At 44.2% G+C, this 26729-nt stretch overlaps 1 protein-coding gene across 6 annotated transcripts in view; it reads right to left on the bottom strand.

The window, feature by feature from the left end:
* Window positions 1–7777: 7777 nt before the first annotated feature.
* Mbnl2 (muscleblind like splicing regulator 2) overlaps window positions 7778–26729 on the bottom strand; it is a 155970-nt gene continuing 137018 nt past the window's right edge. For all 6 annotated transcript variants that reach the window (XM_041672030.1, XM_041672048.1, XM_041672040.1 and 3 more), the window contains one exon: window positions 7778–10575. In XM_041672030.1, the coding sequence (XP_041527964.1) occupies window positions 10561–10575 (15 nt within the window). In that variant the 3' untranslated portion in view covers window positions 7778–10560. The remainder of the gene's footprint in view (window positions 10576–26729) is intronic.

The following is a 26729-nucleotide window of genomic DNA, read 5'->3' as shown; positions in this document are numbered from 1 at the left end:
CAGTGACTGCGGTGAGCTGGGCCCCTCTGGCACCTGCTCTCTATTAATTAGCCTTATGAGAAACATTTTTTCTTCATGAAAGCACTGAGATGTGTATAAAACAACAAGGGGACTAGCTCGATGACCTGACTTTGAAATGCACATTCGCATACACATCTGAGTGTCAAACCTCACAGCCTGGAAACGAGCTTTGCCTAGTCCCTTCCCATTCTCTCTTGTGCTTTTCACTTCTTATATCTCAGTACCAGCCAAGAGTTCCTGTCGGCGTGGAAGCAAAGCAGCCAAGGCTCACAGTTCCCTTGCTCCTGGCAGAACAAAGAACCCTCTGAACACACATCATTCACCCATGGTCTGGTGCGGGACTTCTGTCTAAGTCCTTTTGTGTGGCACTAGCTTGTCAGGAGACTTTTATTATAAACGTGTGCTGTCTTTATCTGATGGTCTAATATTCTAGGGAAGATAACATGGTTTTCTCCATCACACTGATGATGCATGATCTGTTCCCATGAATACATTTACCTATGACTTCACTGTCTTTGTTTGAGCTGCAAATCAAACAAATAGCAACAGCCTATCTTTGTTTACAATTTTATTATTTTGTTCCCAAAGGAACTTCTAAAATAATTTTAATTTTTTGGCTGGGTGGTGGTGGCACACGCCTTTCCCAATCCCAGCACTCGGGAGGCAGAGACATGTGGATCTCTGTGGATTTGAAGTCAGCCTGGTCTACAGGACAGGCTCTAAAGCTACAGAGAAACCCTGTCTCAAAAAAGCCAAAAAATTAATTTTTTGCATTTGTATGCTTGCCTGTGTGTGTCTTTGTGTATGTGTGTGTGTGTTTGCGTGTTCATGTGAACAAGGCTGAATGTGTGTGTTTGTGTGTGTGCACACATGCACACGGAAGCTAACGGTCCCCCCCCCCCCCCCCCCCGGAGTATCATGGCACTCAGGGGCAATCCATCTTGCTTTGTGAGACAGAATCTCTCACAGGCCTAACACTCACCAATAGGGTTAGGATGGCTCCCTACTTCTGGGATTGCAAACAGGTACCACCACATCTGACAATCCTTATGAGTTCTGGGAGTTGAGCTCGGATCCCCATGCTCACAGGGCAGGCATTTAACTAAAAGAACTCTCCAGCACTGATGATTTTGACTAAAAAACATTAAGGTTATCCCTAGAGTCCTAGTGTTTTTGTTTCTTCCTTTAATCCGTGCCTAAGACGGGCTGCTGAATTCTGGCCTGGCCTCAGGCTGCCAACTGGTTCTACAGCTTCTCTGCTGGCAACAAGCAGGTCTTCTTGGTGAGTCCAGTTGATTAGGGAAGATGGATACAGCTAGGTCATGCTACCCCATTACGCCTTTGCTTCCTCTTGCTCAGCCCCACAATACACTCAAGGAGGTAGTTCTGATGATATTTTTCTAGTGGTCTCTGGAGACCCATCCAGTGAATTCACTCCATGGTGCCCTAGAAGTGGCCTTCTGGATGCTCATTACTTTAAGATACGAATGGCCGAGTTGTCTGCTGAGATAGGCCAGTTCCTGATGACGACCCTGCTTCACCTAATTCCATTGCAAGGCAACTCGACACCCATCCCAATTAGCCTTCCCAAGAGCAGGGCTGAGCGCTTGGCCCGCCCGTGGAATGATGTTCACAGTGAAACTCATTGTAAGCAGTAGACACTGAGCATTGGCTTTGTCAAGGGCAGCGATTGCTGCTTATACCCCGAGCACAGTCCTAAGCCTTTTGTGTGTAGTAACGGATTTAATTCTCACAGCCACCCCACGAGACCAAACTTTATCATCAAAGAATGCAGCCAGGAAATCCCTCATTTGCCTGAGGTCACACAGGGAGAAAATGGACGGCCAGGCCTAGGGCTCAGCCAGCTTACCTACCACATCCATGCTTGGAGCCACATGTGCTGCCTTGGAAGGTCGCGGCATGAAGTGAGGTCTACACCAACCATCAACAGAGGGTGCCATGCTCACCGACCATAAAGTAACTGTATTTGTGCCATTGCTAAGACCTTAAGTATGTCGATTGATCTGTGTGAAGGTTTTGATCACAGGGAAAACACCTAACATGTGGTTTGCGTTTAGATCACAATGATGACTGTCGGAGGACATGGGATAATCCACACATTGACCACTTGCACATGCATTTTTAATTACGCCTTGATGTCTTAATGGAAGCTGTTATCAATAGTCCATTACCAAAGTTGCTAATTCCCAAGTGTGGTCCATTTAAATTTGCAAACAATACATAACAACCTAGAGAAATCTTCTCAGTCAGCTTTAAAACCACTTTGATTGGCTGTGAAAACTGTATTCTGGAGTTCGATAAATTTTGCTTCTACCTTTGATTTGACAAATGTAAACTTGGTATATTTGAATTTGATGTAAAGATACTTGACTTGGTTTTTTTTTCTGGGTTCTTTTCAAAGAAGTATTGATATGGACTTAGGCATGTAAACCACTGTGAATAACATTCCAGACTTTAAAAAAAGTTGGATTTCCCCTCAAGGTACGTGGAAATTTGCCGTCTTTTAAATGGATATTAAAATTTAAATTAGACTTTTCTTCTCACTAGTCCTCCTTTACTGCTGGAGTGAATTTAACACCATCTTGGTAAGACACTTTCACGGTCAAATTTCTTGGTCCAAAAGAGTTAAATTTTAAATTTAAACATATTTTCCATATCAGTTTAGGGTGTCATCAAGAGCTTGGGCAGTGGGGTGTGACAGTGATTGATCCTCGCTTGGATTCCCTGGGAGGCAGGAGGCCATCATGCAAGAAATTTATTAAAGAACACTCAGGACTGACCCAACCTGTCAGGAAGAGAAGAAAGGAGGCATGGCTGGGCAGCGGTGCACAGCTGACTCACACGGGCCTCTGCTTGTATGGGGAGCTGAGGATAGCTGCACCATTGCTCCAGGCTGGGCAAGGCTGTAGTTTTATATTCTTTCCCCGTGCCGTGGTACAGGGGCCATGCTGAAGGAGGGAGGGGGACTCTGGACCGGGCCTTTCTCTGTAGTGCAGTCTAGGGTTCTGGGAGAGAAATGCTTTACCACAATACCATAACTTCATCTTTTCTGTCTTTAAGTTGTGTTTTGCTGTGAGATAATGCTCCTGTACACTGTAAAGGTTTGTCACTCGTATTGGTTTAATAAAACACTGATTGGTCAGTAGCCAGGCAGGAAGTACAGGCAGGACAAGCAGACTAGGAGAATTCTGGGAAGAGGAAAAGCAGAGATGCAGTCACGAGCAAGCCACAGAGGAAGCAAGATAAGAATGCCTCACTGAATAAAGGTACTAAGCCATGTGGCTAAACAGAGACAAGAATTATTTTAAGTTGTAAGATCTAGTTAATAAGAAGCCAGAGCCGATAGGTAAAATAGTTTATAATTAATGCAAGCCTCTGTGTGTTTCTTTGGGGACTGAATGGCTGTGGGACCAGGCGGGACAGAAACTTAGGTCTATAGTGTTTGGCTTGTAAAAGCTGATGTCTCCTATTTTGTTTTTAGCTTGTTGAGATAAGGTCTCACGCATCACAGTCTGGCTGGCCTTGAACTCTTGATTCTCCTGCCTCCACTATCCAAGTGCTGAAATTACAGGCCCAAACTACCACCTCCTGGCTCCCTTCAATGTTTGGAGTACCTTTCATTTCTTTGTGTAGAGAACATCTTCCATCAATTCTCTTTATTCATTTGTGTGTGTGTGTGTATGCATGTGCGTGTATGTGTATGTGTGTGCATGCACGTGTGTGCATGCATGTGTATGTGTGTGCATGCGCGTGTGTGCATGTGTGTGTGTGTGTGCAGGTGCTACTAGTACCACCGTGCATATGTGTGGTCAAAGAACAGCACCATGGAGCTGGTTCTCTCCCCCCTTTCTATGGGCTCCAGAGATTGCTCTATGGTCCTCAGGCTTTGTGTAGCAAGTGCTTTACATGGCCTCCCTCAGCCATCCTCACCACCCACGCCTCCATCCGTGTTCCTGTTGTTTCTCGTGTAACAGGAGTTCTTACCGTGCAAAGCTCGGCACCTGTCGTTCCCACAGCTCCATCTCTGGAGCCTTCTCCTCGGTGAAGCCCTCTGTAACAGAGGCAGATGCTGGAGCAGCGTACCTACAAGTCAAGGATGCCAAGAATTGGCAGCCTCCACTGGAAACTGGACCGCCCAGAAGGATTCTACCCGGAGCCTCATGAGGAACCGTCAGAGGGCCGCTGGCGGGCACAGGGCTGATCTTTGCTTATGTTCCCATCCTAACTGCTAAGAACTGCTTAGTCTGAGCTTACTGGGTATTTCTTGAGTTGATGTAATAGGAGGCTCCCACAAAAGAATGAGGTTCATTATTGTCATTAAACATTTCCTCTCATTTACACATAGGCTTCTGGCATTAATTGTCACTGAGGAAACAGAAGAGGATTCTCTGCATTGTCAATAAATGTTTGGACAGAACAAGGAGATAAATGATTATGGTGGGTCCCAAGCACTCATTTGAATACTATTTTAGGGGGAGTAACCGATGGCCAGCACCAATTTCTCTGTGTCAAGGGCTCCTCCACGGGGCTGTCCATATCCTCTTATTTTAATCTCGTTATGTCTCAGTGAAATAGACTCATCTGTGAGGCTCAGATTATGGATGAGGAAAATCGATGCTTGTTGTTCAGATGTAGATTTGAGAGTTAAATGTGGGCAGAAATTCAGCTCTTAGCCACTAAGCTATTGTGACGTGCAGACGCTAATCTTGCCTTTCTGTAGAACCAAAAGGCAATTTGTCATTAATAATATTAGATTATACTCCATATAAATATATAAGAGTCCTGGATATGCATTTATTCTGGGCTTTCTTTGGTCCATCTGCATAAACCTGCTCAGTTCCTCCAGATGTCAAGAGCGCTGGGGCTAGTGCTCTTTACACTGTCAGCCTGCTGTGCGTGCGTCTCTCCCTCTGTAAACCCACGTATTCCTATTTCAATGCACGGGGTTTCATCCCTCAGCTTGAGGACTCAGCAGAGGCCAGGGAAGGGGGCCCTGGCAGACACAGCACTTGGCTTGTGTGCTTATGAGAGCTTTCCAAGCAAGAGAGAAAGACTGACCTCATTTCTATTGTTTTAATGAGCATACAGGCAAAAAATAAATAAATAAAAAAAAGAGTCTTTTGCTTATATAAACCAAAGGCCTGAGAAGGCCCACAGCAAAGTTAGGAGACAAAGGCAAAACAAGAGTAAAATCCAACTTCTCAGCCGCCCTGAACACCATCAGACTTAGTGGAATGCCTTCCATGTGTGACCTTTGGTGACCTTTATCACAAAGTTATTCTCTGTGGCTCTTTCCCGCAGACATTCAAGTCACATCTTCTCAGGGACTCTATCTATGGGTCTGTCTGCTCTGTGACGTCATGAAACATCATTGCTGGGCAAAACCATATGGAACTTGACAAAAGCAAAACAAAACTGAGATACCCCGGAGAAAAGGCACCGCTGCTCCTAAAAAAGGCTCAAGCTCTGTCCTAAATCTCTAAGAGTACACTGTAGTTTGTAACCACCAAGTATTTCTTGCACTGTATTTCTGTGATAGGGAAGAAAACCTATCTATTTGAAGTAAAAAAAAAAAATTAGAGTTTACACTTCAGTTTTAACCTCCGTGTATACTGTACTCAGAACCATAATGGAAGTCTAGCCTGGAGAAGGCCACGAAGCAAGTTCATTGCAACATGGCTGTGGAGTTGGAATGAGCCAAGGTTTGACATTCCAATCCATAAGAGGGTTGCCTAATTCTTATGAGTTTCTGTTTCTCATTGACAACATGAGTATAAGGAATCCTTGACACCATGTAAAATGTATGTGAACCAAATCAGTCACGGCTTCTGCCTCATTGCCTGACAACTGCTCCACGTGTGGGGGCGCCCGAAATGACCTGATTAAAAATTACGTCAACTAGCACCTGTGAAAGTTGCATGCGCTGTGCTGGAAAGACACCTCCCGTTGGCGGGCAATCAGCTTTTAAAGGGACTGAAACAGGAGAACTTGAAATTGTGTGCTGCCTGGCCAGGTCTGTGGGCTGCGCCAGCCCAAGGAGCTGGGTGGAGCTATGGATCTCCGCACTTGCGGGGGTTGGGGTGTAGACTTGGGAAGGCACTGCAGGTCTGGAGTCACACTGTCCACAATGCTATGTGTTTGCTGCTCAGAGCTAGGAACTCCCAGCATGTGGAATCACTTGCCAATCATCAGCAGTTCCTTTCATGGACACAGCATGAACTGTTGAATTGGGGATTGGAGCCCTGCCACGCACCTCCTTCACCTTCTCCACCAAGAGACAGAGGGAAGCCATTATCGATTCATTCGTTGTGACTCATATTTATTCACAATGACTCAGTCATTTTTATGGAGAGGGACGCGTCCAACAGCAATAGCTGCCCAATTTCTTATGCACTTGGATTCTTGAAATAGGGGAAATTATTCTTTAGGGAGTTAGTATATTGAATATTTCTAATGCTATAAAAGCATCAGAATGTTGAATATTATTTCAGTTTGCTATGCTGCTCCTAATTCTGTAGTATTGGGAAAAACCAAAACCAAAACCAAATACCCAACAACAACAACAACAACAACAACAACAAAAACCCAAAAACCCCAAACCCACCAAACTTTGGTAAAGGACAAAGAATGAATTTTTGGGTCTGAAATATCATTTTAATAGTTCAAATGGAAATATTTTTGACAAAGAATTACATAGGACTCTTGACATCTTATATCTAAATAATTTTATGATAAAGTAGGCTGCTTTCATATCCTCTCAGGTTTGAGATAAAGTTATTTTTAAAGCCTTATTTTTATTACTTATATGTATGGGTGATCTGCCTACATGTATGTGTGTGCACCATATGCATGCAGTGCCTGTGGCCAGAAGAGGGCGTCAGATTCCCTGAAACTGAATCTACACACAGTTGTGACCCTTCATGTGGGTGCTGGGAATTGAACCCTGGTCTTCTGGAAGAGCAGTCAGGGTTCTTAAGTACTGAGCCATCTCTCCAGCCCTTGAGATGCAATCGTAGGGGTACACTCTTGCTAGCATGTGGTTCGTAGACACAGGAATCACAGATTCCCTCCAACCCACGGTCCTGTTCTGTTCTCAGTCTGTGTGGTCAGGCCTTCTGCACACAGCGGACTTGCCTCTTTGTTCCCCTCAGCACTACAGCTCACACTGCACTTAAGTTCCTTCTAGAAGCCTGCAGCACAGGTAATGCTCACTTTCTTTCCTTTTAATGAAACTCATGTTCTTGCACCTGGCCCCGATTTGCTTACCAATGTTCATGTCTCTTCATTGTTAGTCAGAACCACAAACAAAAGGACTGGACGGTGGGATGCTCTGTTGCTAACTTTAAATGATGTTGAATGTATTTCCCAAGTGGCCACTTTGAATTATTTTTCTTGCTCTGAAAAGCCAAAGTCTGGGGCTGGAAAGATAGCATACTGGATACCTGTGCTTGGTGTCAAACCTGATGATGTAAGTTCAAACCCCAGGACCCATATCGTAGGAGAGAATCAACTCTCTCTCCACATGCACAGTGGTATGTACCCTGGCAGAAGGATGTGCAAAAGAAAAGAGCCAAAGCCCAAAGCAAAACACACAAACAAACTAATATCAAGCTTTGTCCCGCTCCCATCTGAAGAGTACTACTTGCTCTTTGATATCATTGAGGGCTAGCTACACAAAAGTAAAAACACTTCTGTCCAGCTATTACCTGTCTGAACAAGAAGGAAGACCACATGATCCTTTTAAATGCTTCTTTTATTTCATTGGTTGTACATTGGGTGAGTGAGAACTGAATGTTACAACCAAACATAGAATTGATACAAATTAGACTCCTGTTCACGCTGTAAGATAACGAATGAGGGAATTCTTTAAGAAGTGTTACGGAAAGATTTAGTAGAAGTGTGACCAGTGACATGTGGCTGAGAGACACGTCTGTGAAGTGCGGTTACACCCTGAAAAACCAAGAGTGAAATGGAGTCCCGTACAAGTGGAGTTAGTTTCCTAACTGCTGTAGCTGTTGAACTGACGTCTTCCTGTCTTGGATATTGGTGATTTTGTTTTTGTAATTAAACAAAGCATTTAAGATTTATTCATCATAGTCAGACTTCTGAATATAAACAAACTTTTGGCAAATAATATTTATACAGAAAAATAGTTTTAGATCCTCTCAAATCCCAGAATTATTCTATAAAATTACATTATAAATAAATAAAAAGCAAAATCTGTTGTACATATATTTGTACATCTATGCATTTGCCTTGCCTCCTCCTTATTGTAAATGGCATATTTGACTCTCTGCATATTATAATCACAATTCTGGAAAATGGATATCATAGTAAAAAATACAATCATCTATATTTGCTGGGGGAATACAGGTGATGTTTTTGATGCTCCATTATTAAAGGGCTGAAAATAGCTATGTGCTAATAATTTTTAAAATAAAAATCATGAAATGAAAGAAAAAAAAGACAGTTACAACAATTAGTCTACAAAAATATTTCAGTGATTCCCATAATTTACCTTTTAGTAGCGTCTACTAACTTCTCAATGAGTTTAAATGAATAAACAAAGAAAAAAAATAAGTATGAGTGTTTTAGGCAAGTTGTAGCGTAACTACATTGTTATAACTGAGAAAATTACAAATATCAGTAATACATAAAGATGAAAACTAGTGAAGTGATACACGTTAGATACAATACCTATCCACAAATTAAAACAGACACCATACAAGCACTACGCAAGATTATACTCAGAACGTGATTTCTCTTTTGATACAGTTATCAGATCTATGATGTAAGATAAATAGATAATAATTAGACTTTGACCAACATGAATTAATTAAATGCAGATTTTTTTCCTCAATCAAAAAAAAATTGGTATGGTTGATGCCTCTAGTTTTCAGAACAGGCGATGATACCAAAATTTAAAATATTTTACAATCAATCTCAAAAATCAAAATACTTCAATCACTAAAATGTCCACAAAGAAAATGGATGTTTTAAACAATTACACATAATATCCATTTATAACAGCTGTTTCATTTCTTAAACAATAATTTAAAAACTATGTAGGTACTGTGTAGGCTATGTGCAACATATAAAATGTGAAATATGAAATATTTGGTACGATAGTGCTTAAAATAAACTTTAAAACAAACTTTCTGAACAAAATTTAATTGTATCGCTATTACCTTGAAGATCAACCAAGTATTTAAAAAAGTAAACAACATTAAAATATGTTTCATCCATATATAGTATATATATGTATGTGTATATATAATATGTATGTACTTGTATTAAAGTTTTTATACTTTTGAGACATAAAATATGCTTTAAGGTGAAAGAATTAAAAGAACTATGTTTTTCCATGCTGTAGTTAGTTACAACCCTTCAGTCCACCTTCTGAAATGCAGAAAACAGTAATGGATACTAAGTGAGACTACCGGCTTCTTCTGTTTACATAGGAATTTAGATTAAAGTCACAGTCTGGATCCGCAGTGACTAAACCGAGACGTACTTAAACTGGAATATTATACAGACCTCCCCACCTACAGCTTCCCTGTTGGACTAGGTTTTTAGAATAAAGAGCTATTCGGTAACAGGCAACTGGGGGCGGGCGGGTGTGTGTCGGGGGTGGAGTTTGAAAGACCAATCCCTTAGATTCAACTATTGGCGTGAGCCTTTCTTTCTTGTCAAGCTGGACGAAGTCTGGCAAAATCTAGGCACTTCTACAAAGTCTCTCTTATAAAACAACTTTAAAAATATACTTGGAAAATAATACCTTCAAGACTTTGTTGGGTGGGGTATGAAGCTCATACCGTGCAAAGTTTTTTTTTTTTTTTTTCAATCTAAGCAACGTGACTCTAGAATCCCATGATTCAGTGCGGCATCGCCAGGCAAACCGAATCGCACTCTCTGATGTGTCCCCAGCAATTGTGCTTGAACTGCCATTCAAATTTTAGACCTGCAAGGCAGGTTTTCTGTTTTACTTCACTTCTCATCTTTGCCGCCGCGCTTGTCTCCTCAAGAAGTGAATCATACCCTTGGATCCAGTCGGGAAATGAAATGACGGCGCTTGGAGTTAGAATCGAACCTGCCCTTGGAATAAGTACTTAAACTAATGCTAACTGTTTATTGCTAAATTTGAAATATTCTGAGTCGAAATGAGTATATCGGCTGGACTTTCTGCATCGGCTATAGTTACGGAGATGAGACAATATTCCTAGGACAGAAACTAGGCTTAGAACCCTGTAAAAGAAAACCCCATCTTTTATGTCTCTGAACGTCGCAGCTGGTCTCAGGTAGTTAACTATCTTAGCTGGAATATACTAAGCATACCATATTTAATACTCATATATGACATAGCAGAACTAGCCTTAGGGTTGTGGTCTGTCCAGAAGAACTAAATTTAGCATGCAGTTTGTGGCAATTCTATCGAGGAGGAAACAGGATAGTATGTACAGTAACAATGTTTAGCTATTCTCAATGCAGATTCTTGGCATTCCATCCCATTCCTGTTGATTATTTCAGAATTATCTGCGGAAGAAAAAGACAAGCACCATTTAGACTTTCTGCAGGAAAAACGAGTTTAAGTCTTACTCTTTGCTAAAAAACAAAAAAGGCATCTGAAAGTAGAACTATCTTCAATTTCTCATAATCCCGACACAAGCACTAACTCTGCAAAACCCCCACTCCTCATGCTGAGGATTTTCACTCTGAGCAGTTTCCCTGTGCAGCTGTGGGAAGGAACGGTGACTCAAACACAGTGTTTTCTATGACGCCGCGACAGCATGGATGTGGGCAGGCGTCTGTTCAGAGCTCAATCTTTGAAGTCATTGTGCTTCGTATCTCTTCGCTGTATGTTCATATGACTATCAAACTAATACCTTCTCTAGCCTTAAGAAAGCCTAATCAGAGAATTTATTCCTTGAAAGTTGTTTATGAACTTAACTCTAAATATGTGAGACTTAACTAGATATTAACTTATAATTCAAAGATATCGTCTTATCAAACGTAATCTTGTTTCTAAGATATAACAGCAACCAGTTTCAAAGGTAGGATATGCTTACATGCCACAGTAAAGAGAAAGCGATAACAACCCAATTAAGCAGTTAAAAATATGCTTAATAAACACAAAAGTATAGATAAAGTTAAAGCAAGGCTTTAATAGCTTACTACTGAATCCAAGCTGTGGTCCTCGGGATCAATCTCAAAAGTCCCTGCTTTTGTATTCCTGGAGTCTAAGTCCTGGGCCTGGCACGGCGAACACTCTGCCGTGGAGCTAAATCCCAGTACAATCACGTCCCTTACTAACCCCATGCTTCTGTAAAAGTGAGGAAATCACGTCCCTTACTAACCCCATGCTTCTGTAAAGGTGAGGAAATCACGTCCCTTACTAACCCCATGCTTCTGTAAAGGAGAGGGAAATTACGTCCCTTTCTAACCATGCTTCTGTAAAGGTGAGGGAAATCACGTCCCTTACTAACCATGCTTCTGTAAAGGTGAGGGAAATCACGTCCCTTACTAACCCCATGCTTCTGTAAAGGTGAGGGGATTTGTCCTATGTGGCTGATGCCATTAAACACCAAGCTTAAATAAACAATTTTTATAAAAAAAATATTTGTTCTTTGTGCAATGTTTTGACTTAACTTTGCATAATTAATGAACAAAAGCTTATTTGCTAAATAGCTAAAAACCTGTAAGAAATAACTGACATAACCCCTTATGGTGAACATCAGCTAATATTGGTACACACCAGGCTTCAATTCCCAGTAAAGGGGCCATTTCTATAGATGTAATTTATTATCCTATTGTATCAGAATTTATGCACATGGGTATTTTTTCTTTGAGCACTCCAATGGTTCACATATAATGTTTTAGTATGTCTGAATGATGAACCCGTCCATCTTTTACATATTGAGGCACATAAATGTACCTAGAACTGACTAACATTTGTGTAAAATGAAAGTTCAAAACTTCAAACATTGAGGCCGTTCATTTAAGATTTATTTACTTATTTTTACTTATACAGATGCACGTGTGTCTGTGAGTGAGAATGTTACGTGCGGGTGGGGGTCCAGAAGAGGGCTTTGCAGGTTTTGAACGGCCCGACTGGCTGCTGGAACCAAACTTGGGTCCTTTGGAAGAGCAGCACGTGCAGTTAGCCTCTGAGTATCTCTCCAGCCCCCTAAAAATTCCTTGGAATTTGAGGCTAATTTGGAAAAGAGAATCCTTGTTTCACATATTAGTAGATGTGAATAGGAGCATCATACAATTTTTATATGTAGATACTATCACAGGATCTAATAGGTGAATCTGTTTATCGTATTATATTTGAATGATACCATTGCAGTTAGGTAATATTTACATTTTCCAAATGAATTATAACTTTTTTTTTCTTAAAGATTTAGATAGTTCATTGTTAAATAGGAATTCCTTCTAGTTCATCCCGAGCTTCCTTGCTATCTGTACAACAGGACATTTCCTAAGCCTTCAAATCAAGTCCTTTTTCCTCCCCTATTTTCTCCTACTGTATCACGAGATCCTGAAAGATTTAGGGGAATCTTCTACTTACTTAGACAAACATTTACAAATGCCAGGAAAGTCAGGCACCTTACGGAAAGCCCAGCACAGTGAGAGTGTGTAGATTTGCTTTATAGACACTAACAGTGATGCCTTGAACTCGTGTGTGACAGAAAGAACATGGGGAACTGGACAGGAAATGGGCTTCAAAGCTGTAACTAAAGGTTGCCTAGACTTTCCCAGGGTGCCTTTTCCCTCTACCCCAAGCCACTCAAAAGCCAAAAGGAAGTTATGGTGTCGAAATGACGTCATGACTGCTCCCTTGAACCTAGACCAGAAAACTGGCGGGTCGGAGCTGCACCTTTGTCTCTCTGGGAAGTTCATGTGCCGGATAAACAGGACGAGACAACTCTTTAGCAGCTGTGCACTTCCAGAGTTCCAAAATTTGACATCAGGGGTCAGGAAAACATTCAGTTTTTTTTCTCCTTAGAAGTTCCATTTGTAGGTGGCAACATTTTCCCACGAAAGTATCATTCATTATCAGTTTTCAGGTGGCAACATTTTCCCACGAAAGTATCATTCATTATCAGTTTTCTTTTCTGAGAACTTAAGTGGTTGGGACTGTCTGAATGAAGTACACTTTAGGACAGAGGTCAGCCTGTGGGTCACAACCTCCACAGGGGTCATAAGCAGATATCCTGCATATAAGGTATTTACATGACAATTTATAACTGTCAACATTGCAGTTATGAAGCAGCAGTGAAATGATTTTATGGTTGGGGCTCACCACAACATGAGGAGCTGTATTAAAGGGACATAGCAGTAGGAAGGTTGAGAACCACTGCCCTACAGTGATGTGTCCCATGGAAATAGAATATTAAGGTGATGAACAACAGCCAACCAATGCCGCTCATTTTTAAATTATCCCTTTGATCACTGTGGTGGTGCTGCAGGAAGTGGGGAGGAGGGAAGTGTGTGATGGACAGGAGGGGAGAGGCCTGGGTGTTGGGGGGGTGCTGCAGGAAGTGAGGGGGAGGGGAGTGTGTGATGGACAGGAGGGGAGAGGCCTGGGTGTTTGGGGGTGCTACAGGAAGTGGGAGGATGACACTAGGAACTTCTCTTTGGTTTTTTTCCTTCTTTCCTTTATTCAGATTCTATTTTAATTGATGCTAAAGGGATACAACTTAAAGACAGGTGCATTTTCTGTGCTTTTCCGCAGGCTTGCCCCAGAGAATTCCTTCCAGATCATTGGTATTTCCCCCACTACCCTTCTTCACCTCCCTACCTCTGTTTCTCCACCATTCTTCATGATAGTTTTACACCCAGGTTGATGGAAGGCTTCTTAACATACTAGGCTCATCGGTGTTAGCGGTGACCTGGCACACACACTATCAACCTGATGTGGACAAACCCTAACTTCCAGTTTGTACACTTGAAACATGGTTACCATCAGGGCTAGAAAGATGGCCTTGTGGTCAAGAGTGCATCCAACTCCTTCGGAGGACCCCAGTTTGTTTCTCTGCACCTACGTCAGGAGGCTTACTACCTGCCTATACCTCCAGCATCATGGGGTCATCAGCCTCTATGGGAATTTTTATACATGCATGCGCGCACGCGCGCGCGCGCACACACACACACACACACACACACACACACACACACACCCTGCACACACATTGAAAGAAAACTTTTAAAACAGCCCATCAAATTTAAGCACAACAGTCTAAATGCCAATGATTTCTTTTCTGCCTTTCGTCCAAGCTGAGGTTGCTACCCACGGTGCCCTTTTCAGGGCACTGTAGCCCACACATTCTAGGAGGAGGTAACTGAAAGCTTTCATTCGGTCTGCAAGAGTCTATCTGCAAGTCAGATGGAGAGCTAACCTATCCTAAAGGGCCTTCTCTGTTTTGGTGTCTACACTCTAAATTGCCAGCACGCTCTGAGAACATCTGTCGGCTGTGAGCCTAGAGTGTTTTGCTGTTGCATTCTGTGCATTCTGCAGCTGTGGCAGTCTGTGCAGTATGAACTGGCCTGCACACACCAGGGATTTGCTCACTCTGCTTCTGGCTTGAGAATTATCTTCAGGGCACGAAATGGGCGGCCTGTCTCAGACCCATGCCAGGAACTGGGGGCATCTGCGGTTCCAAAGGCTCTTTTGTACCTCTCAACATGCCAGCTGAGAAGGATGCTCAGAAGAACCCGCTGGAGCCCGCGAATCAGAGAAAGGGATACCATTGGGCGAGTCTGGAGGGATCAGGAGGTGCAAGAAACAGGAGACAGTGCATACTGTCTGAAGGAGCTGGTGCTGGCCCTGAGTGGTCACCTACATCCCTCCCTAACCTCCTCCCAATGGATGCAAGAAACGTCTGTCACCCTACCCCAGAGTGCCACTGCTTCAGCTACAACAGAGACAAAGCAAATGTATTGAACAAGTCACGTGCCTATGTATCTCCCTGGTGGACGATTCTCTTAAGTCCTGTTTACTGTAGCAGACTGTGAGTAGAGAGGGAGGCAAGATTCTTAAGTATGATTGTGGTCTGTCATGTATGGTGGTGAAGACTTTGGACTGAAAATATGGTTTTCAAATCCCTTTCCCATGAAAAGGAGAACACACTAAAATGAAGACCACTGATACCCACAACATCTACAGCTCAGTTTAGAAAAAACTGAACAGACTGGACCTCCAGTCAGGGCTACCTTCACAATCATTTGGGGTTCCTCTGGTTGTATCAATATGTGTGAGGCAAAACATCAGAGGGTTGCAATAGAACCATCTTATTAATAAGAAAAGCAAATCATAGTGATTGAACCATATTCCTTAACTGTTGTACTTAACAGTCTGATGACTCTCCTCAGTATGCAGGTACCCTATTCTGTACCCCGCCATGCGAGCATAGCTCATGCGTGATCTGATATTTTTGAAGACAAAGCATGAATGGCTCCTAGAAGCATCAAACGTGTTTTCCCGGCAGACACATGTGCAGCCACTGACCAGTTCTTGCGTCCTTATGACGTGTGTGACATGAACGGCAGCAGAAGTTACAGAGAGGTGGTCTAAATTAGGTTGTGTATAAGGAAATGCTGAGCCTATCAGGTCAGCCAGTGTACAGTCGGATCAGTCAGTGTACAGCCAGTGTACAGTCAGATCGGTCAGTGTACAGTCAGGTCAGCCAGTGTACAGTCAGGACAGCCAGCATACAGTCAGTGTACAGTCAGAACAGCCAGTATACAGTCAGTGTATAGCCAGTGCATAGCCAGTGCACAGCCAGTGTACAGCCAGTGTACAGTCAGGACAGCCAGCATACAGTCAGTGTACAGCCAGAACAGCCAGTATACAGTCAGTGTATAGCCAGTGCACAGCCAGTGTACAGCCAGTGTACAGCCAGTGTACAGTCAGTGTACAGTCAGTGTACAGTCAGTGTACAGTCAGTGCACAGTCAGTGTACAGTCAGTGTACAGTCAGTGTACAGTCAGTGCACAGTCAGTGTACAGTCAGTGTACAGTCAGGTCAGCCAGTGTACAGCCAGTGTAAGCCAGTGTAAGCCAGTGTACAGTCAGTGTACAGTCAGTGTACAGTCAGTGTACAGTCAATGTACAGTCAGTGTACAGTCAGTGTACAGTCAGGTCAGCCAGTGTACAGCCAGTGTACAGCCAGTGCACAGTCAGTGTACAGTCAGTGTACAGTCAGTGTACAGTCAGTGTACAGCCAGTGTACAGTCAGGTCAGCCAGTGTACAGCCAGTGTACAGTCAGTGCACAGTCAGTGTACAGTCAGTGTACAGTCAGGTCAGCCAGTGTAAGCCAGTGTACAGTCAGTGTACAGTCAGTGTACAGTCAGTGCACAGTCAGTGTACAGTCAGGTCAGCCAGTGTACAGCCAGTGTACAGCCAGTGTACAGTCAGTGTACAGCCAGTGTACAGCCAGTGTAAGCCAGTGTAAGCCAGTGTACAGTCAGTGTACAGTCAGTGTACAGTCAGTGTACAGTCAGTGCACAGTCAGTGTACAGTCAGTGTACAGTCAGGTCAGCCAGTGTACAGCCAGTGTACAGCCAGTGTACAGCCAGTGTACAGTCAGTGTACAGTCAGGTCAGCCAGTGTACAGCCAGTGTACAGTCAGTGTACAGTCAGGTCAGCCAGTGTACAGCCAGTGTACAGCCAGTGTACAGTCAGGTCAGCCAGTGTACAGTCAGTGTACAGTCAGAACAGCCAGTATACAGTCAGTGTATAGCCAGTGCATAGCCAGTGCACAGCCAGTGTACAGCCAGTGTACAGTCAGGACAGCCAGCATACAGTCAGTGTACAGCCAGAACAGCCAGTATACAGTCAGTGTATAGCCAGTGCATAGCCAGTGCACAGCCAGTGTACAGCCAGTGTACAGTCAGGACAGCCAGCATACAGTCAGTGTACAGCCAGAACAGCCAGTATACAGTCAGTGTATAGCCAGTGCACAGCCAGTGTACAGCCAGTGTACAGTCAGGACAGCCAGCATACAGTCAGTGTACAGTCAGAACAGCCAGTATACAGTCAGTGTATAGCCAGTGCATAGCCAGTGCACAGCCAGTGTACAGCCAGTGTACAGTCAGGACAGCCAGCATACAGTCAGTGTACAGCCAGAACAGCCAGTATACAGTCAGTGTATAGCCAGTGCACAGCCAGTGTACAGCCAGTGTACAGCCAGTGTACAGTCAGTGTACAGTCAGTGTACAGTCAGTGTACAGTCAGTGCACAGTCAGTGTACAGTCAGTGTACACTCAGTATACAGTCAGTGTGCAGTCAGTGTACAGTCAGTGTACAGCCAGTGTACAGCCAGTGTACAGTCAGGTCAGCCAGCGTACAGCCAGAGCAGTCAGTGTACAGCTAGAGCAGTCAGTGTATAGTTGGATCAGTCAGTGTACAGTCAGTGTACAGCCAGTGTACAGCCAGTGTACAGTCAGTGTACAGTCAGTGTACAGTCAGTGTACAGTCAGTGTACGGCCAGTGTACAGTCAGTGTACAGTCAGTGTACAGTCAGTGTACAGTCAGGTCACTCAGTGTACAGTCAGTGTGCAGTCAGTGTACAGTCAGTGTACAGTCAGTGTACAGCCAGTGTACAGCCAGTGTACAGTCAGGTCAGCCAGCGTACAGCCAGAGCAGTCAGTGTACAGCTAGAGCAGTCAGTGTATAGTTGGATCAGTCAGTGTACAGTCAGTGTACAGCCAGTGTACAGCCAGTGTACAGCCAGTGTACAGTCAGTGTACAGTCAGTGCACAGTCAGTGTACAGCCAGTGTACAGCCAGTGTACAGTCAGTGTACAGTCAGTGTACAGCCAGTGTACAGCCAGTGTACAGCCAGTGTACAGTCAGTGTACAGACAGTGTACAGCCAGTGTACAGTCAGTGTACAGTCAGTGTACAGTCAGTGTACAGTCAGTGTATAGTCAGTGTACAGTCAGTGCGCAGTCAGTGCACAGTCAATGTACAGTCAGTGTACAGTCAGTGTACAGCCAGTGTACAGTCAGTGTACAGTCAGTGTACAGTCAGTGTACAGCCAGTGTACAGCCAGTGTACAGTCAGTGTACAGTCAGTGTACAGCCAGTGTACAGCCAGTGTACAGTCAGATCAGCCAGCGTACAGCCAGAGCAGTCAGTGTACAGCCAGAGCAGTCAGTGTATAGTTGGATCAGTCAGTGTACAGTCAGATTGGTCAGTGTACAGTTAGTGTACAGTCAGTGTACAGTCAGGTCAGCCAGTGTACAGTCAGAACAGCCAGTGTACAGTCAGAACAGTCAGTGTACAGCCAGTTTGCAATCATATCAGTCGGTATACTGACCCACATGACAGAAAACGACTTTGTGTGGCTCAGATCCATCTTTGGTTGGATTCAGCAACAGGCTTCTGGTGTGTGTATGCATCAGACTCAGTTTCATGGAGGAGACACTCAACTAAGTCAAGACTGCTGCTTCCTGAGTTGAGCAATAGCTGTAGCATCATGAGGACAGGCAGTGGCAGGAAAAAGGACTGGGAGAGAATGTCTACTGGGGAGTTAACCCTGAAACTTCCAGACAGTTAGTGCTCCCAGGGCACGAGGCCAGCAGACACCTGCCACCTAAAAAGAAAATACGACCATTCTGTCCTAGACTCAGTCACCAGCTATGACATATTCATTGTCTTGTCTCTTTCTTAATGATGATGGGTTTAGGCTGAGCATCCATCACTTGCAAGAGATCTGACTGGAGTGTGAAATAGTCGAAAGCCCAAGAATTCATGTAGAAAAGAAAACACTGAATTTAAACTCATCAGTGCCATAAACTCAACACCCGACTCAGTCTGTCTTCATGTGGGGGGGGGGGAGGAGAAAGAAGGCAAGACATCATGGGGCTTCTCTAGTATTTCAGAGATCACCTATTAATACCTGAGATTACTACTTATGGGTGATCTTTGGCAGCTGAATGTATACTCTCAGAAGGGTGAGTTTTTACATGGCTTCTAGAAACTTTCACACTTTCTACAGAAACCACTCAATGCCAAGGATCAGAAATCTCCAGAGACGGTAGGCTCAAATACTAGACTCATTAAGAACAACTTTGCTTAATTGATGTGGGTGACATTTCAGCAAATACGCCCGAGCACCCAAACCACAAAACAATGAAAATGAGCAAGGTGTGTTTCCCTTAAATTTCCCCCATGACCAGCCTTCAAATCCTGTCTTTATAGTGCTGACTTTGGGGAGGTAGATAAAATATACCTTATACAATATTTGTGTGGCCTCGCTGAACTACAAAGAACCTCAGAGGACCTTGGTCTCACGAACTTCAAGCCGCGGAGGATATTTGCAGGCAGGTACATTAGCAAAGTCGTCAGCAAACTCCTCAGGAGGGATGTGGGATTCATCTTTCTGTCCCTGCTGTCTAGGGTGGGGGCTGGGCACACAGGAGTCACCAGGATCTGGCTGAGTGTCTGGATGAATTCCTAGGCACTGACTGAGAACAGTGGAACAGCACAGAAGACCATCGAGTGAATCGGGCGGCCGGCAACCTTATACCACAGAAGACATCTCTGTAGCCTTTCAGGATATGTGAAATATCTTGGAAAAATAGATTAACTCTCCCACCCCTGCCCTACCCCACTGCATTTCGCTTCTTGCCGTACACAGGCGAAAGGAATGGTTCTCCAGGCTGGGACCAGAATATGAGGGAAACGCGGCTTGCGAACATTCCACCTGAAGGAAATGTCTAAATGAGGTAGCTATTTTAGAAGGGCTTTTCCACAGCCACAGGGCCCTGCAGCTGCACAAGGATGTTTCCTAGTTTCCGAAACAAAACTCACTGTTTACATTAAGGAGACTTGCCTGTCGCCCACCGTCCTGATAATTATTTCTTAGCTTACTTCTTTGTGCTGGGATTGAATCCAGGTCTTGCATATGCTAACTGAGCTCTGATCGTGAGGGATGTCCCAACCTCTCTCCTCCCCTTGTTCTTTTGCTACCCCATTGGCTTGACTCCTGCTCACACTTTCTGCTGCTTAACTCTCTCCCCTTCTTGGCTCTACAGCTCCACGACACTTCTATGTGGCAGCCATTGCTGTCTGGCTTCCTGATGCTGCCAGCGAAGGAAAACCCGGGAGTCCTCTGATGCAACACAGACATTTGTAGAGTTTTGGGCCAGTGCAATTTGGTATTTAATCACAGTAAGACTTTCTGAAGGCAAACACAAAGTTGTTATGACTCTTGGTGAACTTATAATACCAGACTTAAATCATTAATTGAAATCATTAATTAAACCAATAATTTTAATGCTGGCACATGGATACTGTCAAGTAAATGTATTCTTCAGCCTATCTCATGACCATTTATTAATCAATTGTGCCAAAAGTTCGGAGATTATTGGTGGAGCGTGCAAGGGGACTCAAAAAAGTTGTCTTAAAATTGTTTTTGAGACAGGGTCTCATTTAGTCTGAGGTTGGACTCAGACTTGCTGGGCAGTCAAGAATGACTTTGAACTTTGATTATCCTGCCTCTACCCAACTACTCCTGGATTGTTTTCTGAGATGCTACAAACTGAACCCAGGGCTTTGAGCACGCTAGCAACCGCTACCACTTCCCATATCCCCCAGAGTCTGAGAATAAGTCTTACTTGCTATTTTAGGGGGCTGTTGTTTTAGGGGAGGAGAGTGTGCTACCACATTTAACTGACTTTCAAATGCAGATTTTATTTGTACATAAAATGTATAACCTAGGGTCTTGGGAGCAAATGGTCAGACTGACAGCTTCACTCCAAGAAAAGTGAACTGAGGTTGGATGGTGTGTCTCGGTAGCTCCTTCAAGGGCACTTTTGTTCCAATTGGTTCTGCTTTGTGCTGCTACAGAACGTTAACACCTTGAAATATAATTTCTGTATTCCCAGTGATGCCAATCTTTGGTGACTCATTTTTAGAAAAAATTTTCCATCCTGTTGTTAATAATATACATATATTATATATGTTGTATATATGTAACTGTCATGTAAAATATTAGTAACTGGGCTCTCTCTATATGAAAAGTGGTAGCATACCCTTATTAAATATTATCAACCAAGGCCCATACTGACAGGTTATCAGGATAAAATGTCTAAGTGAAAGTTCCTGACTTGATCAAGCATCTACATCGCCTATCTAGACCTGGTGTGCACTGCAATGTGACTCTGAATCTCAGCTCTGCAGAGTTTTCACAGTGAAGCAGGGCCGAGTCTTTCACGTGTGCTCTAAAGCGCTCGAGGTTGCCCTGGTGTGACCGCTAGAAAGTGCATTTCCACACCACACATAATTCGTTACAAACAACTCCCTGCTTTGCCAAATGCCATACAAATGAAATCACCAGCTGGCTTAAAAAAATTGTGTCCACAACTATTACGTGGTTGAAATACACACACACACACACACACACACACACACACACACACACACAATAATGTAGGGAAGTAAGGGGCTTGCATATGCTTGCAAAGAAATCGCTAAACGTACGCGAACCAGACAAAAGCCACCTCCCCTTACAGATGGCTCGTTACTCAGGTGTGCCCTGTGTTCGGAGAACGCGGGTTTTCCTGCCACTGTGAATCCCTTCTAACAGGAAAAGGAACTCTCTTCCTGTGTGTCCTCTATCTGACCTTCAGCGATGGGTGCAGGACCAGCTTATCCATGGTGGTTGAGGGGAGAGGGTGGGGATTAAGTCTGATGGGGGTTTCTCCATGCAACTCTGAGAGCAAGGCCTGTCTCCCCCACTCTGGGTCCAGCTTAACTCTTCCACCTGTGGGTGACTCCTAAGGATCATTTCCACTGTCTTTGCTCTGAGGAGGGAGGGCTGTCCTCAGATCACCTCTTCTGCTAACATTTATATGCTGCTGTAATTGAGCAGTATATGAAATTCTAATATATGTCCCCCAAGAATGGCTGGCTTCTGCATACAAATGAGGATGGGGGTATTTATTTCCCTGGTTTTGTCCCCTTGGTGTTATTAACAACATATCGAAGAGTGCTGTGTGTTTATTCATAAAAGAAGAGCTATGAGATTATGTTTGCTCTGCAGCTGTAAAAGACGGGAAAAACTAAAATCAAACCCTAGACTGGAAGGGTCAGGTGAGAGCCGGGAAGAAAAGCAGCAGGCAGGGCAGGCCATAGCACAATGAGAGCAGGGGAAGGGAAGGCTGACATGGAGGAGTTCATAGCCACCCAGGAACTAGTCTTGGATTTTGTTCACGCACACGCGTGTGCTTACGGAGTGAATACACGTGTGTGTGCATGAGTGTGGAGGCTGGCGGTTAATACAGGCAAGGTGTTTGCCTCACTTGCTCATCACCTTGTTTGGGGGTGCGGGGAGACGCCTAGATGGGCTGTGAGCCCAGAATTTCTGGTGCTCCAGTCTGGGGTCATGGATGCTCGGCTGTATGCTCAGCTTTGTTTGCCGGTGTTGCAGATTTGAACTAAAGTCTTCACACTCATATGACAAGCACTGTACTGCGTGAGCCAGCTCTGCACACCCCAGGTGTTCACCACACTGCACACCCCAGTACCGAGTACCCACAGAACGCCCCCGTACTGACTGTCAAAGCAGACTTGGGCATGGATTATGGCTCCTCCATCTCTAGTGGAAAGACAGACGGGGCTTTTCTGTTTTCATCACACTCTAGAAGTCGGGTCTCTCTCTCTCTCTCTCTCTCTCTCTCTCTCTCTCTCTCTCTCTCTCTCTCCCCATCCCTCCCTCCCTCCCTCCCTGAACTAAATTGTAAAGGGCACCCAGAGGGCCTTCTGTGGCTCAGGCTCCTGCAGAAAGCACTTTGGGTACTGAGCTCCCCTAAGGAGTCTGTTTGGTCAGAAAGAACACAGAGAACCCCTTTCTAAAGATCCTATCTCAGTTCACAGGCCCCTTGCATCTCTAGGTTAACATGGGGACCTAGCCATCAAGGTCACTGCTGTTTCTACAGGAAAATGGAGCTCTAAGGCCCTGGTCAAAGAAAATACATTTTCCAAATACAGACTGCGTATGTTGAAGAAGCCCACATTTCCGTACCGAATCAAAATCATAAAATGGGCTGGACGGTAGTGGCGCACACCTTTAATCCCAGCACTCGGGAGGCAGAGGCAGGAGGATCTCTGGAAGTTCAAGGCCAGTATTGTCTACAAGAGTGAGTTCCAGGACAGTTATGGCTGTTACAAAGATAAATCTTCTCTTGAAAAAAAAAAGAAAAAAAGAAAAGAAAACAAGAAAAAAAACATAAAATGGGGTCGCATAAATCCTACAATCTTTAGAATATTTGCAATAATATGTGCAGGGTGAGGCTGTGATTAACTGAGTAGCCCACTCCTGAGTAGTCTCACTGACACAGACCTCTGGGCATGGATGCTGAATCTAAGAAAAAAAATTACATGTAAAAGCTTACTAAGGTCAGATATTATTAAGGCTTTCTTTGTTGTATGAATGGATAATAATCAATGTGTCTATTACTTATAGTTTTTGCTTATAGTTTTGATATCGGGTTTACCTTAAAGGTTTCACAAGCTATGAGTTAACAACTCAAGAATGAAAAATGAATAAAAGACACCAGTGTCCAAGTCAAAACAAACCTGAAGCAGGTGCTTTACTTTTTAAAAACCATCAGTTTATACACAGCTGCAAGGAAATTTCAGAAGATTTGCTCACACACATGGCGCTTTTAAAACCATGTGGTTTTCCTCACAGTAATAAATAAAATTCAAGTCAAGAAGAAAAACAGAAAACCCACAGAAATGTGCTCCTGCTGTGTGTGTGTGTGTGTGTGTAACATACAGCCCCGAATCCTGCTCACTGCCTACCACTATCAAGCTTGGAATCTGGGCACAGTCTGGCGACAATATCTGCTTTCACAATAAGGCAGAAGGTGTAATTCAGCCCATCGGGAATTGGCTTTTAAGGCACTGATGGCAAAAACAGCATCAAACGCTGCATTCAGTGGGATGAACAAGATGGAGGTGAAGCACTGGATAGGGAAGGGTATTATCCTGTGTTGGAATCACCTGGGGCACTTCTCAAAGCAGGGAGATGCTGCTGCTGTCCAACACGTTTGCCAGCACAATGAAGGCCCTGGAGTCCCATTTTAGTTGTTTGCCTGTGAGGTGTGTGTGTGTGTGTGTGTGTGTGTGTGTGTGTGTGTGTGTGTGAGAGAGAGAGAGAGAGAGAGAGAGAGAGAGAGAGAGAGAGAGAGAGGTTAATCTAGCTGCTCAATTGTATATAAGCCTCAAGTACAGAGAAAAAAACCCTAGAAAGTAGATGTGAGGGACAGAGAATCTCAGCTATGCCACCAACTGGTTTGTGAGTTGCCTGAGCCTCAGGCTTTCCCTTTGCTTGTAGTGCGCTAGTACCTCTCAGTGTGGTGGGTACGCAGAGGACTGTACAACCAGCTCTCCCCAACAACCCCTCGGGAAGTCCAGGAAGACCCTGGCGTAAGACAAGAGGAGGGTGTCTTACCAAGGAGAGCAGCCACATTCTACTGCTTTCCTGGCAGACATCCCCACCAATAGTTGGGTCCTTCTGAGGTGATCTGAACCCCATAATTACTTTGACTATAATTATTTGCACATTCTTCATTGCCTGTACCATTTAGTATGTAAGGCCCACGAGCAAGGGGGCTATCTTCCCATTGGCTCAGCCCCGGAACTCCCAGCATCCAGCGTGGAGAGGGAGCAAGAAGACATTCTGTCACCAAGTAAATAGCAGGCTTTCTTCTTTTAATAAGGTGTCCCAGGCTAAACCTCACTTCTAATGAACTCAGGCCACTGAGGAAAAACCCACAGCTGCACAGAGTCATCATCCTTGTGAAAACAGAACTCCTGAAGGGAAGCACGGGGGACAAGGAATTTTAGCAGGAGGGAAAGTAAGCCTAGCAACAGCCCAGGTACTCTGACATCTTCCTCGACAATTCTTAATCCCTTCTTTTTTGGAGAAGAGTTCATTTAGATCGCCTGTCTATTTAGGAACGTGGTAAAGTATACATAAGGTAACATCTGTTTAAAACACTTTGAGTGGAGAGTTGTGAGTCCTGCTATCCCAGTCCAGCTGCAGAACTTCACCCCTTAATCGAAACTGCACCAACTGGACACCGACTCTGAATTCTCTTTCCTGGACACTTGTATTTTCAGCTCTGGGGGCTGAACCAGGGATTTGCACACACATGACAGAAACACTCTCTGCCACCGAGCTACACTCCCAGCCCTTGTATCCTTGAGGCAGGGTCTCAGGCAGCTCATGCTGGCCTCGGCCTTGAGACCCTCTTTCTTGCCTTAGCCGTCTAGGTGCTTTGGTTTCATACAGTGTGTTTCACCCTGTGTCTGTCAAAACCGTAACCAGCTCCCACCCATACCTGCCCTTCCCTTTATCCTTCCCATTTCTGGCTTTACGATGGGCTCCCTGGTTCTGCACAGGACCCGTCACCATCCTCACTTAGGAGTAAGCTGAACTGGCGGCTGCTCATTTTCCATCCGTCTCCTGCAGGCTGCCCACAGCATGGCTTCTTAACAGGGGCGCTCAGTTTGTTTACTGAGGTTGATGTGTCCAGAAGGTTCCGTGGGGACACTGGACTTCTGCTTGACACTTTCCAGCGTTTCCCGCTGGCTTATTACTCTGGGATGGAGAAATAGCCCCTGTTTTCCCATGCACCCTACGTTTTCTAACCGAGTTGAAATCTGAACCGGCAATCTCAACAACCACCGATATTTGCAGACAAATTCTAATACTGGATTTAGACTTCAGAAAGTTTTCATCTCTGTGAGAGCTCCTGAAATGGTTAAAATGTTTAAACGTAGCAGTTGAATCTTTGTTTCCAATCTTTTGATGGTGCTGGGGACTGAATACATTCCCTCATGTCCTCGAGACAGGCAAAGGCTGCCATGCTGAGCAACAGCACTGCTCTCTCTTGAGCTTGACTGGTACAGCCAGTTCCCACAGGGACCACAAACTCCAAGCCTTTCAAATGTGCTAGGGAGCACAGGATGTGAAGGCGTGGGAGCCCGAGGCTAAACCTGTCCAGCCACCACACGCATGCTTGAATTGTGGGCCATTTATTCCGGATGATCTGCTCTCATCTGGAAAATGCATAAGGTACTCTGCAGAGCAATAGCGAGTATTAAATAGAACAGTGCACATAAAGAGTCTGATGTGTACTAGAGGTGTTTGATAAGGCTGCTTTCTTTCCCTAAGGCTATTATTTTAGGATTCATAATCCTAAATCAAATTGATTTCAGTTTCTGTTTAGATAGTTATTCAAATTATTCTATTGTGCATTTAAATATGGGTCTGCATGGTGCCTCGTATGTTGGAAATGTTTGGTTTTCGGTGAGACTAACGTCTTTTGGAATAGCAGATGCATTTGCTCCCCTCTCTAAAGCACATATGTTAACTGTCTCAGATGACTAAGCAAGACTGAATTTCTCTGATTTTTTTTTCATTAAAGTTTTGACCGGCAGAATAATCGTTCTGCAAACTGAAGCCTTTGATTGCAGGGGTGCAGTCTGCACCAGTGCTGGGTGAGCAGTGCCTGCTGCCGTGGGAAGTTGATATTCTCCAATGGGCAGAATTTCCCATTCCTTAGAGTTAGACACGGGTCAACCCCACAGCCAGGCTTAGTGTATGCATGCTGTGGGCAAGCCTGTCAACCTCTTTTCTTCTTGAGCTTCCTCATCTCCGTGATGG

The sequence above is a fragment of the Microtus oregoni genome, unplaced genomic scaffold (genome assembly GCF_018167655.1).
Source record: "Microtus oregoni isolate MIOR12 unplaced genomic scaffold, Mior012 000001F_ref0000356, whole genome shotgun sequence".
NCBI classification, from domain to species: Eukaryota; Metazoa; Chordata; class Mammalia; order Rodentia; family Cricetidae; genus Microtus; species Microtus oregoni.
Note: the sequence above shows the minus strand (reverse complement) of the source record. Positions and strands in the feature narration are given on the sequence as shown.